The 13,747-nt window shown below is 37.2% G+C and overlaps 1 protein-coding gene across 7 annotated transcripts in view; it reads right to left on the bottom strand.

Moving 5' to 3' along the window:
* Positions 1-1,103: 1,103 nt before the first annotated feature.
* The window catches only part of ndrg4 (NDRG family member 4), a 39,692-nt gene continuing 27,048 nt past the window's right edge, over positions 1,104-13,747 (bottom strand). For 3 of the 7 annotated variants that reach the window (XM_060884735.1, XM_060884732.1, XM_060884736.1), the window contains 8 exons: positions 13,412-13,515; positions 12,336-12,392; positions 11,875-11,926; positions 8,126-8,173; positions 7,494-7,529; positions 7,132-7,183; positions 6,785-6,823; positions 1,105-5,245 (listed from right to left, as the gene is read on the bottom strand). In XM_060884735.1, coding sequence (XP_060740718.1) covers positions 5,091-5,245; positions 6,785-6,823; positions 7,132-7,183; positions 7,494-7,529; positions 8,126-8,173; positions 11,875-11,926; positions 12,336-12,392; positions 13,412-13,515 — 543 coding nt within the window. In that variant the 3' untranslated portion in view covers positions 1,105-5,090. Of the gene's footprint in view, positions 5,246-6,784; positions 6,824-7,131; positions 7,184-7,493; positions 7,530-8,125; positions 8,174-11,874; positions 11,927-12,335; positions 12,393-13,411; positions 13,516-13,747 lie in introns of all 7 variants that reach the window. The other 4 variants (XM_060884730.1, XM_060884737.1, XM_060884731.1 and 1 more) reach the window with 2 other exon arrangements.

The raw sequence follows: 13,747 nt of genomic DNA, 5'->3' as shown, positions 1-13,747 counted from the left end.
ACTGCCGTATACAAAGCGACATCTAGTGTATATATCTATGGATATCTATGATTTGTGATTAGGTGATTTATGCAGGCCGCACTTTCGTGTTTATGTGTTGAAAGAAAGATGAGTAGATCATTAAAAGAGAATCGGCGGTGGGTCATCAGGTAGTTTTAGCTGACGTCTTCAACATAGTAAAAGTAGATAAGGCTCATGGGTACTGTAGTATTTAGTTTACTGTCCGATTTGACACACCAAATAGATGGAAAAACAGCTTTTCTCAGAAAAGAAACCATAGCACAACGGTTAGTACCCTACAGAATATAAAGAAATAAAAACAAGGATAAAATCTCATGGTTAAATATTGAGTAATGTAACAAAACATCACATATTCAACCCACTTAGGGTCAGAACAAGGAAAAAAACTTACAGTCATAATACTAATACTAACTACTATACAACCACTATAATAATCATACTATAATAAACAACTATTATATTTCCATGTCAGTGTGTATGATTTCAGGTTTTGTATGACATTCGGTCATTTTCTGAAACACAGAAAAAGATGTTTCAACAAAAGGTCAGAAATGACAGAAACTCATGCATCCAGCTGTACCAGCTGAGGGTCAGGATGTAAAATAGTTCCCAAAAAGTTGAAAGAAGTCAGTTTACAACTCAAAGTTACAGCTTTATCTTTGACTGTTAAAAAAGTGCTAGCAGCGAACACAATTTCACCATACAGAAATCTCCACTTTATGAAGGATTATTTTTTTTAGTAGCAAATATTTTAAATCATTTAATTATTAGGCTTAGATGATGTACAGAATCTCTGCAAATCCCTATGAATGAAAACAAGTGCATTAATATAAACTGCATTAGTAGCTAGATAACTTTTGTTAGTTTTGTCTAGTATTTTCGGATTATTTTCTTATTATTTTAAATTACATTTCCAGATCCAAACATTAGGGCCTTTATCTCAAGATGAATATTTCTACATTAAATGCTGTACTCTTAAAATAAAACATTTTAAAAGCTACTTTACATTCTTTATATACTTTAAATGTTCTGTAAAAACATATTATTCAATATTAGAGATACACCACACATAGAAGCAGGACAACATTTCATTTTGTTGTTACTTTCTTGTTTATTTAACGTTGTTACATGATAAGTACACATATATTGATGGCTTCTATATAGATTTACATTTTACATGAACACTTGTTTTAATCAGGCGGGAAAGGTTCGGTCCAACTGTCTCTACAGATGTCTTTTTTGAGTTCTGAAAGGAAGAACCATCTCAAAACACAACAACTTACTTATTGCTCAATACAAAATGAATAATAATAATAATAATAATAATAATAATAATAATAATAATAATAATAATAATAATTTTGGGTTGTGGAAATATGAACTGTATACCTTCACAAGACAAAGCAATCCATTTTGCTTGTTATTATCTAAAAACAGTGAATATCTACAGCAGGAAGAGAGTGAGTGCTAAGGTGAAGTTCAGGAGGTGAAAAGAAGGTCACGGAGTGTTTAACCCAGACCGAGTAGTAATTAAACGTGTTTTGGGATGGAGCCACAATATAACAACATCCTAGATCATGTTCAGAGTCTGATCCGGCATCGGTACCATTTACTACAGTGTCAGAGACAATGTCTGACCTCATATCAATGATGAGAAACACAGCTATGTGGAGAACAGGAGGCATGCTTAACAACTGGCAGACAGAAAAAATGAAACACAGTCTCGGGTTTATACAGTATCATGCAAACAGCGGCAGGAGAAACTTACAGCTTGTCCAGTATCTGTCTTAAAGAGTTAGAATCTTTCTTCTACTGGTGTCTAACCTGGTCTGTTTTTACTCTAACTCCTTAATTCAAATCTAATTTCATCTTCGTTTCATTATTTCACATAAAATGTTAGCTTATTTCTATTTGTGTTCTCCATTCTGGTTTGATTTTTACATAAGCCTTAAAACACTTAGCGCTACATTTAACACTAGTGCAATATTAATTGAAATATTAATATCATGATTACCTCATTTCTTTGTTTCTAATAGAAACGTTTCAGTCAAACACCGTACAAAAGGTCTTAATACCCTTCATGACTCCTCTACATTTCCTCACTCATGACGCACACACTCTCCTTTTGATATAACCTACAATACATGGCTGCTGTATTCATCATCAGATTTGGACAGCATTTGCAGAGTTTGTATCCTCTCATGTCGTGTGTACTAGGAGTGTTACCGGAAATAACGAAGGGGACGAGAGGTCGATTAGCCCTTTGGGGCGACTGTATGTGTCTGTAAGGGTCGGGGCACCTTGAGTTTTTAGGGAAAGGGAGTTTTGTGGGTTTGGGATTTGCCCTACATTCTGAGCTTGGAGCACGAAGCTCCAGAAAGCCCCAACCCTCACAGACGCACATGAACAAGAAACACCCCTGCAGTAGTGAGTACATCACTTCCTACAAGATTGTGGAAGCTGTGTAAAGTAACATTCAGTAAGGCAGATGGAAGAGAAGTTGAGTTGTTTGTGAAAGGGGAGGGGACATAATGATCAGTCATATCGTTGCCATTTATAATACAATCATGGAGCAGCTCTAGCCAATCATCTCACAGCTCACATGCTTGGTGTCACCTATCAGTGTAGCTCATATTCATATTCACATGTTCAACAGGGAAGTAGAGAAAAGCCTGAATGTAAAATGTGGTGTGATTTCTGAGGTTCTATTCCTTCACAGAACCTGTATGTGTGTGTGTGTGTGTGTGTGTGTGTGTGTGTGTGTGTGTGTGTGTGTGTGTGTATGTGTATGTGTGTGTTACTTTGGTATAGACTTCCTTTGAGCTAGACGCTGTACAGACATCAAGCTCTCCACCTTGACGCTTACCAGTTCCACAGACTGCCTTATGACCTACAGTACAACCTCTTTGCCTGCACACAGGTTCAGCCTCAGTTCGCGGTTCCGGTTTGGTTCAGGATGAATTGTGATTGTCTACAGAAAGGAAACCGATGAACCGATCCCAGGCAAAACCACTTCTATGCCAGAGGGGAATGCACACTACAATGAGCCTACTAAAATGTAATGTTTGTTGATTGATAGAACAGTGCATCTAGTGACTAGGGTTGAGTGGAGAAGTCAGTGCTAGAGTAGTGTACACTGCAATTACCATAATAAATTTAAAATAATATAGAAGGGTGCACTACCAGGATTCTTTGGTAAAGTAGTGAACGCTAATACACTCTTTACTAGGTTGGGTGGCGTATAAACTGATAAAGTAATGCACACTCAAGCTAGTGTACTTTACAATTAGTGTACTACATTTGGTTGAAGAAAGTATTTCAGTGGTAGGTAGGTATGTGCGCTAAAGTTAGTGAAAACAACAATGCAGTGTATAATAAAGTCAAATAATACTGACTAAATGAGTAATGCACACTTGTGGAGTAGTGCACACTACTACAAGTGTACTACATGTGGTGTAGTCACTGGTAGAGTAGTGCACACTACTGTAAGTGTATTACTTGGTGTAGTCACTGGTAGAGTAGTGTGCACTACAGTAAGTGTACTACAGGTGGTGTAGTCACTGGTAGAGTAGTGTGCACTACTGTAAGTGTATTACTTGGTGTAGTCACTGGTAGTGTAGTGTGCACTACAGTAAGTGTACTACAGGTGGTGTAGTCACTGGTAGTGTAGTGTGCACTACAGTACTGTAAGTGTATTACTTGGTGTAGTCACTGGTAGAGTAGTGTGCACTACAGTAAGTGTACTACAGGTGGTGTAGTCACTGGTAGAGTAGTGTGCACTACAGTAAGTGTATTACTTGGTGTAGTCACTGGTAGAGTAGTGTGCACTACAGTAAGTGTACTACAGGTGGTGTAGTCACTGGTAGTGTAGTGTGCACTACAGTACTGTAAGTGTATTTCTTGGTGTAGTCACTGGTAGAGTAGTGTGCACTACAGTAAGTGTACTTCAGGTGGTGTAGTCATTAGCACAGATTTCAGAAGTATTTGAAATGCATATGAGCTGTGATGATTGGCTAAGAACTGACATCTTAAAACCTGATTGGCTGCAGCCTCAATCAAACAATCCTTCTGCTCATGGCTAAGACAGAGAACCGGAATTATTGTACGTTGTCAGATGACATCCCTCAACCTGCTTCCTGCTTAGAAACTCTAAGATGGAGAAATTCATGAGTAAAATTAGTTGCAGTTCAACAGAATCTCACACAGACCCAAGAGTAGCCAGCTTCTTGACAAAGATCAGCTATAGCTTTATATCTAGCTAAAAAAGAAAAGACAGAATGTAAAAAATGCAATCTGGATGAGTTTGGTGTGTTATGTTTCTTGGTGCTCTCAATGTATTTTGTCATTCAATCTAAGGGTTTCTTTGTCCTTAGCTACATACCGAATATTAGCCAGCTAGTAGAGCCAAAATGATGTTACTTTATTGTTACAGGATTTTCAAAGGAAATCACTGCAGTAACTCTGCCCCCAGGGTTACTTGAACTCAAATAAAAAAAACTTATGCATTGTATATTTAAAGACCTTAAAATATTTGACAAATGGAGATGAAAACATCTTTACGTATTTACAACCACAGTCAATGGTATGTCAGGGAGATGATAAAGACCTTAATAAAAGCGTCAAACTCACTGGTTAGTCATGAATTTCTCCATTTTTTGTTTCTACTACTTTCTTTCTTTCTTTCTTTCTTCCTTTTTTCTTTCTTTCTTTCTTTCTTTTTTTTTTTACTCAAAATCCATATGTGCTTTAAAGCAACCAGTCACTCTTGGAGACTGTGAAAAGACACGAGTGCAGGGAACGATGGGAGTTATTTTCAGGGCTCACGTAACGTAAGCAGGACAGAAGATGCTGGAGCAACAACACGAATACACTTTGAGCAAAAAACCATGAAGCCATGAAACACACAGGAGAGAGATTGGAGGAGTGTGTCATTTTACAGAACAGAAACACACAGAGGAACAAATCTCTGCCCTTTCCTTCAGCTCAGTCCCTACTGCTATCTGTTCCATGACCTCCATCTACACATGTGTTTTTTGTGTATATGTGTGTGTATTTGTGTGTGAGAGAGCTCAACAGGACACCTCCATGGTGTGGCTGAGCTGACCCACACCCTCGGTGCTGTCCGAGTGTGTGCACGCTCGGTTGCGAGAGCCGTCCACAGAGCCACCGCTGGTCAGAGAGGCAGTGCGAGAGCGAGCCAGCCGAGTCATACTGGCTGAGGGCACTGAGAAAGGGAGAGAGAGGGAGAGAGAGCGAGAGAGAGAGGTGAAAACAGTAGTACAATGTTCTTGATCATCATGCTATGAAGCGAGGAGGGTGGTTAAGATGACATGCTGGTGTTCCTTCTAGTAGCTCATCAACCTAAATTCAAGAGTGAATGTCATTTTGTAAATATTTTTTTTTTCTTTCTTTCTTTTCTTTTTTTTTTAACAGCTTCATGCAATTATGAAAGGAAAATCAAATACTGCATTCCAATACTGTTCTTATCATGCTCTTGTCCACTTCCCCTCATGACCCCTATATAACTCCTAGTAGTATTCCTAAATTAATTCTAGTAGTATTCGTATATGATTCCTAACAGTTTTCCTGTATGACATCTAATATTATTCCTAAATAACTCCTAGGAGTATTAATATGACTCCTAGTAATATTCCTAAATAAATCCTAGCAGTTTCCCTGTATGGCTCCTAGTAGTATTTTTATACAATTCCTAACAGTTTCCTGTATGACATCTAGTATTGTTCCTAAATGACTCCTAGTAGAATTCCTAAATGACTCCTAGTAATATTCCTAAATGATTCCTAGGAGAATTAATATGACTCCTAGTAGTATTCCTTAAAAATCCTAGCAGTTTCACTGTATGGCTCCTAGTCATATTTCTATACGATTCCTAACAGTTTCCTGTATGACATCTAGTATTGTTCCTAAATGACTCCTAATAGTATTCCTAAATGACTCGTAGTTGTTTTCCTACCTCATGCCCAGTTTTCTTTGGTTAGGTTTCAAATCCACACTGACCCCCAGTGAGATTTTTTTCCAAAAACAGCATGTGCTAAACTGCACAGCAATGAAGCAACACTAACAATTATCTATTTATAAATGAGCAACATGTCACACGTCATATAATTGAATCAATTAGTGTCAGGTAACATCTACAAAACAAGTTAGTTATCGCTTACAAGTGCTGTTGTATAATACAGTACAGAAAAATAGCGGAAACATTTGTTTTGACAAAAATCAAAGGACTATAAACTAACTATAAGTTAAAAAACGTTTTTGTAGGTTTGGACCTTTTTTAAACAATCTAAGGTTTTTTTTATATATATTTTTAAAAGCAAGAAGACACTTTCAAGGGCAGATAAGAAGCAGCATTGGAACTATGCAGCTGGAATGTATGTTCTGAGGTCTCATTCTCCATTGATTCTTGTCTTTCACAGATCCTTAGTTCATATACTATTCTCTTAAGAACATTCTAACAACTATTACAAGCCTCCTGTTGATATATATATATATCTTGCGTGCACTTCTGACTAATAAACCTATTTCACAAGCATCTCTGTTTTTGGCCGGAGCCACTGGAGTCGGCCATGCAGAGAGCATGATGGGACATTGATGGCTGGTCTGCAAAATCACAACATAAACCAACAGAAATCACACATTCAAACGGGGACAACAGAAAGGAGGGATGGTAAGATCCAACAGGGTGAAAAATACAAATTGTTTTGTTTCAGATGGAGGAGGCAGGAGAGGAAACAGGAAATACCTGGCCCTCCACTCATCCTCCGATCCTTTATAGACGCGACTGAGAAAGGACAGGAAAACGCACACAAACACAAAGGAAAATGTTACAACAAAACTATGCATTCCTACACACACAAGAAGCACACACACACCCACACACACATACACAAGCAAGCACACACACATCTGTCCCTTTATACCTTTACACACAGGCTTACTACTTGATCATGTTAAACAGACTGACTGAATGCAATTAGACTCAGATTTAGAAATGCATTCGAATTACAAGTCTCAGATAAAATTAGTTAATACTAAGACTAATGTTGTTCTAATTCAAAAAGACTAAGAATAATTATTAATAAAACTTACTGTATCCCATCCCCTGCAGGAAGTATTTAAAGGCCTCTGTCAGTTTTCCAGGCTGAGGCAAAAACAGTCGAGGGTTAATGAGCGCACAACACACAATCAGTACAAAAAGATCAGTTAGACATGTTTGGAGTACAAAAGTCGCTTTAGTAGCTTTGTTGTTGTGGAGATAAAAATAATTATAGTGGCCATTTTATTTAAAAATGGTAATCATTATGTCCTATGCCTTAATTACAGTACCTAGACTACAGTTTATAAAAGTGCTTCAATGAATTTGATTTCACTGACTCAGTAGGCCGATTTAGTCCCTGAACAGAAAGCTTAATAGAAACGTGCACAAACTGATCCTGGATCAGGATTCTGACCTGTGTGATCTGAGGCAGTCCACCCGAGTCAGCCATCTGAAATGAAACACACAAGAAGTTACTGTCTTCCTTGCATGGCTTTGAACTCAGTACACAGTAAAACGCAAACAATAATAATAATTAAAAAAAAAATAAATAAATAAAATAAAAAATATGATAAATAAAATAAAAATTAAAACTTAAATTTTTCACCAAAAAAAGTTACTTTTTCAAAAAAAGTTCAAATATCTTGAATCTATTCAAATTTATTGACTATTTCTTGAGAAACCAAATGGAATATTGATTAAAACTATTTCTAGACATATTTTATTATTTTCAAGCATTAATCAGGTCATTTTTCTTTTTAGAAATTATTGCTTAAAATCAGCAACAATCTGGCAATTTTTCAAGCTTAAGAATTATGAAATATAATTAGAAATCTATACGGTTTTAATAATTGTGGTTTATTGTAGAATAGTTTTAAATGTGGTCTATTTTAAAATTGTAATAAGAAATAGTAGAGAAATTTGAATAGATTAAAGAAATTTTGGAGATTTAAGAAATTTTAACCGTCATTTTATGAGCGTTATAGGTGAATAATTGCTTCTTTTTATTTGTGTAATTTGTTCTTTTTGTGATGATGCGATTTTTACCTTCAGGAAAGTGGTGTTGGTTGGGTCCAGCTTAGAGTTGCACTCAACCTGAAGATTAAAAAATAATGAAACTAATCAGGAAATAAAAAGGAAAATATGTACGTACTTTCAGATGGACAGGACGTGATAAAATACCGGCCATGGCTGTAGATATGTCATTAATGAATTCTTATGCTTTACATTTATACATGTTAATAATAAATCAAACAGATATAAAACACAATATATAGTGTTATATGAAAATGTAATAGACTGTATATTAGACAGTTAACTCCAGAATTACTGACTTTTCTTATGACAAAGAAAAGGGCAAAAATGATTGTCAATGTTGATGCCCTTACAGAGTCAACAATAAAACACCATCATCAAAACAACCAGCTGATTATAAGGAAAGAAAAGAAAGAAGAAAGAATCCTTTCCTGATTGCAACTCACAAACACAGTGATGAAACAAATCAGTAGATCTTCTGAAACCATGAGGTACATTCATGAGACCAAAAAAAAAAAAACAGGACTGGAAACTAGAAAAGATTAATTCCACTGTCAAATATGGCCATGGAAACTGATAGCATCATGAATTCTGCAACATCCCAGAATATTTATGCCTACAACCTGGCTGTCATTGCCATAGGATTAAGATCTTCCAGAAATGCAAGAAGGAACAAGAGCAAATGTTTTGTCAATCTCACTCTATGGAATTGGACCATTTTTTTCCACATGGGCCAAGTTCATTTATTTAAGAGTTGCTGATAATACTGAACTGATATGCTTACTATACACAGCTGCACTAATTGCACTAATAAAACTACAGTACATAATGTCATCATAATCACTTTAATTAAAAATAAATAAAGAAATAAATAACAAAAAGCTGTTGGGGATTTCTTACTGTATTTCCAACTAATAGAGTTTTTGATGTATCAGGATGTATTTATTGATAGGGAACTCTGTAAGTCGCTCTGGATAAGTGCATCATTCAAAAGTCATACATGTAAATATAACATACTTAAAATCAAAACATGGTTCATTGCATTTATTATTAATTTAATGCATTCATTTTAGCTCCTTTTCATGAGCGCTTCCAATAAGTTCAGTTTATGGTTTGACTATAGAGGGAATCAGCTGAGTAGTTTTAGTGTGTTTGAGGTTAAACATGGGAGAAATATATGTCTTCAGATGATCTGAGTGGAGCATTATGTGTTTGCATGTCCTAGTGTGATGTGTTTGAGTGTTTGACCTAGTTTGTGTGTGTGTGTGTGTGTGTGTGTGTGTGTGTGTGTGTGTGTGCGTGCTGACCCAAATATTTCATACTACATGAGTCACTCCAGAAGTAGCTGCACAGCTGTACATCCCTGAGGTGTCAGATTTATGCAGGAATGTGCACAAACACACAAAGACTCACACACACACCAAAAGTAACACAATCAGAGTGCACTATTATGGGATTGCATCTTTGTTGCGTCAGAAAGTTTAGAATATACAGCACAGTCCTACAATGCTGCTACAATCTGTACTGCATTTAAGCTGTAGCCAAACAATGCACCCTAGTGGAAGAATATCCAAAATGCACTGCAGCACTTGGAGATAATGCGTCATGTGGGACCTGTGAGGGAACTGGTAGCTCAGTGGTTAAGGTGTTGGACGACTGATCAGAAGATTTTGAGTTTAAATCACAGGACTACCAAACTGCCACCGCTGGGCCCTTGAGCCTGGCCCCAGGCGTCTGGGATTGATTCTCAGCTATTGAAGTTGAAGGCTTTGGGGTAGATTCATTCATTCATTCATTCATTTTCTACCGCTTATCCGAACTTATGGGTAGATGTTTAAGTTTTTAAAAACTATATATAAATCTACTGATTTTATGTAATAAAATAAAAGTATAAGAATCCCTGTAAGGCTTCGTATAATAATAATTATACATTTGCGTTCCTTTTATTTTTACATTTTCAATTAAATAAATCTTCATGCATATCTAAAAGGAGTGTAACTGATTCCCTCCATCACTTCCTATTGCTTGTCTCTATCACTCTATTTTTCTGTGTTATTCTCCTATTCTTGATCAATCTTGTTTTTATGTTGTTTTTTGCCTTTGCTCTTCTGTCCTCGTCTTTGCCCTACTTTATTCAGTCTTTCTTTATCACTCTCTCTTCCATTTACACATTAGTGGCTTGATGTGATGTGATGTGATGTGATGTGAGGATGCAGTGACCCTGAATTCATACATTGCTATAAAATATAGCTCAAATTATTGGGCATACGGCCCAGGAGACTGACCTAAATCCTGTACCATCTGTCCCAGAAAGAAACAGACAGAGGGGGAAGGCTGCTAAATCTCTGTATTATTGAAACTAACAGGGAAACAAAAGAATGTGTAGAAAGTGTAGGTGAAAATAATGAAAATGTTACTAGTCTACTGTAAGTGTTTTAAATTTTGTTGTCAAAAAAAAATAAAATAGATAGCCCTGGTGTCCCTCAGGGCTCAGTACTTGGGCCTCTCCTTTTCTCCCTGTATACTCACTCTCTTGGTAAAGTTTCTTCCTCACATGGGTTCTCTTACCACTGCTATGCTGATGATACTCAACCTATCTTTTCTTCTTTCCCACCCTCAGATACCACAGCTTCTGTTTGGATCTCAGCATGTCTGTCAGACATATTACCGTGGATGATGGCTCATCATTTGAAGCTCAATCCTAGCAAAACTGAACTGTTGATCATCCCAGGTGATTAATCCCCAGGTCATGAACTTGCAATACCTCTGCATAATGATCTGATCTCCCCTTCACTCACAGCTTGCAACCTTGGGTAACCATGGACAATCAACTGTCCTTTTCCTCGCATGTTGCTAGACACTCTCATTTTGGTTCCTACTCTACAACATTAGAAGGATTCTGCCATTTTTGTCCACACAGGCTGCTCAGGAACATGCTCAGTCTCTTTTCATATCAAGACTGGACTACTGCAATTCACTGCTTGCAGGTCTACCTCTGAACGCAAATTGTCCTCTGCAAATGATCCAAAATGCAGCTGCATGATTTGTTTTTAACATGCCTAAGTTCTCGCAAACCCCCCCGCTGCTGCGATCCCTTCACTGGTAGCTGCACACATCAGATTCAAAACACAGATGCTTGCCTACAAAGCCAAAAATGGACCAGCTCCTTCTTACATCAAAGCCCTCATCACTCTTCGCACTGCACCTCACACCCTCAGATCTACCAGCACTGCTCTACTGATCCCACCATCTCCCAGGGTAAGAGGTATGTATTCTACAAGACTCTTTTCTGTTCTGGCACTAAGATGGTGGAAAGAACCTCCCCTAGGGGTCCGGACAGCTGAGTCACTGCCTATCTTCAAAACATCTTCATAAAATACTTGAAAGCACTTTCTCCCCTGTTCGTTGTATGTGTATTTAAAAAAGCAAAATAAAACAATGGCTAATGGTATCTTAAGTCTGTAACCTAGTGAACCAGAGTTAATGTATTCAATGATAGAGATTAAAAGAACTTTTGTACTTCTGTAAATGTCGACTGAGTACACAAAATTCACATCTCTTTTATGTTAATAAGAAGATTTATACATGCGCATATATTCGTCTGAGTTTGAAAGAGCAATGATCAGCATAGTGCAGTTTAATATTAGTGTTTAATTACTACTGAGAGCAGAACAGGCTTTTGGACCCAACTCTATGTCTAGAGGAAATGAAAGTGTGAGGAGGAGGAAAGCAGGGAAGAAAAGGAAAAGAAAAACACTCACCACGCCCTCTTCTGCTGGAGCATTATCTCCCACCACCAGCATCACGGGGCATCTACACGACAGAAATAACACACAGAGAGAGAAAGAGCAAGATTAAACACGGTGCACATATAATTATATACAAAGCTAGAAAGACAGAGAAAACAATAGAAATAAAGAAAATTATGAGGAAGTCCAGTTCTACAATCGGTACTGCTGTCTAAAGATGCTGCATGACCTACAGTATATAATTATCTACTAATGGGGAAGAGATAGAGAAGGAAAACAATAGAAGAGAAAGAAAAAGAAATGCTGTTACAGAGAGAGTAATAAAGTATGAGGCAGTATGGATGAGAGAAGGAGAGAATGGATGAGAACAGAAAGCGAGAATAGACGGATAGATACATAAAAAGAAGAAAGGAGAGATAAAAATAAAATGAAGGTGTGAGATAGATGGAGAGAAAGAAGAAAGAAAAGCACACCTGAGTGTCTTGGCGTTTAGCACAGTCCCACTGCGATTCATCTCCAGATCTCTACGGCTAAGAAACAAAAACACAGAAATGTCACGTCAATGAATCGGTTCTGACCAACGGACGGATTTCAACTCAGAGTTCTGTTTGAAATGGAACTGTCTGACCATCCTTAAGAATATCCTTAAGAGACAAAGAAAACCCTGATTTTGTCCCTGATATATTACTAAAATTGTGACTCATTCATTCATTCATTCATCTTCTACCGCTTATCCGAACTACCTCAGGTCACGGGGAGCCTGTGCCTATCTCAGGCGTCATCGGGCATCAAGGCAGGATACACCCTGGACGGAGTGCCAACCCATCGCAGGGCACACACACACTCTCATTCACTCACGCAATCACACACTAGGGACAATTTTCCAGAGATGCCAATCAACCTACCATGCATGTCTTTGGACCGGGGGAGGAAACCGGAGTACCCGGAGGAAACCCCCGAGGCACGGGGAGAACATGCAAACTCCACACACACAAGGCGGAGGCAGAACTGCACATATGATTAACTATTCTTTTAAACGACAGGTTAATCGAACCCCGGGAATCGAACCCCGACCCTGGAGGTGTGAGGCGAACGTGCTAACCACTAAGCCTAAAATTGTGACTCTATATATAAAATGTTTACTGTATGTTTGTAGCCGACAACAGATAAACAAAATTCATTCAATATTCATAATCTTAAAATTTAGATTCCATTTTATTTTAATTCCTGTAAAGTGAAATATAATTACAGACTCCTGTAAAGCTTTTTGACAATGTCTTTTGACAATGTGTTAAATGCACTATTCAAATAAATTTTAATTAAAGCCTAATTGATTTATGATATTGCCTAATTGGCTTTTATTTGCATATTTAAATATACATTTTTAAATTTGACTAAAATAAAAAATAAATACAATTTAATTGAATTGAATAAACATTCACAATTGCACAACTTCATCACTTCTGATATAATTGATTTATGACAGTTTGCTTTTTTAAATTTGCTTTTATTTGCATATGCACATCTGCCCCATGTTTACGCTAATTACCCATTGTACATGTTCCAGAAGAGTTGCAGATTGAACTGGTTGATGGTGTTGTTGATCTGCTGTCGGTAGCTCTGCACCAGCTCGCTGTTGTTCATCAGCTCCTCCTGCAAATAAAAGGTACAATAAGCAATGCTACTGTTAAAGATGGATGATATGGGTCTTAGGTAAAGTATGTTCTTTGCTTCTGGTTTATCTTACCAGTTTATGCGTCTACATGGATTAAACCAAATCTTTTTTTAAAGATTTGTCATAACCTACTCTAGCCTATTATGCACCTTTAAGAACAAACAACTGTTTTAGCTATCTTTTGTTGATTTTTGAGTCAAACATGACAAC

Source organism: Tachysurus vachellii, chromosome 13 (genome assembly GCF_030014155.1).
Source record: "Tachysurus vachellii isolate PV-2020 chromosome 13, HZAU_Pvac_v1, whole genome shotgun sequence".
NCBI classification, from domain to species: Eukaryota; Metazoa; Chordata; class Actinopteri; order Siluriformes; family Bagridae; genus Tachysurus; species Tachysurus vachellii.
Note: the sequence above shows the minus strand (reverse complement) of the source record. Positions and strands in the feature narration are given on the sequence as shown.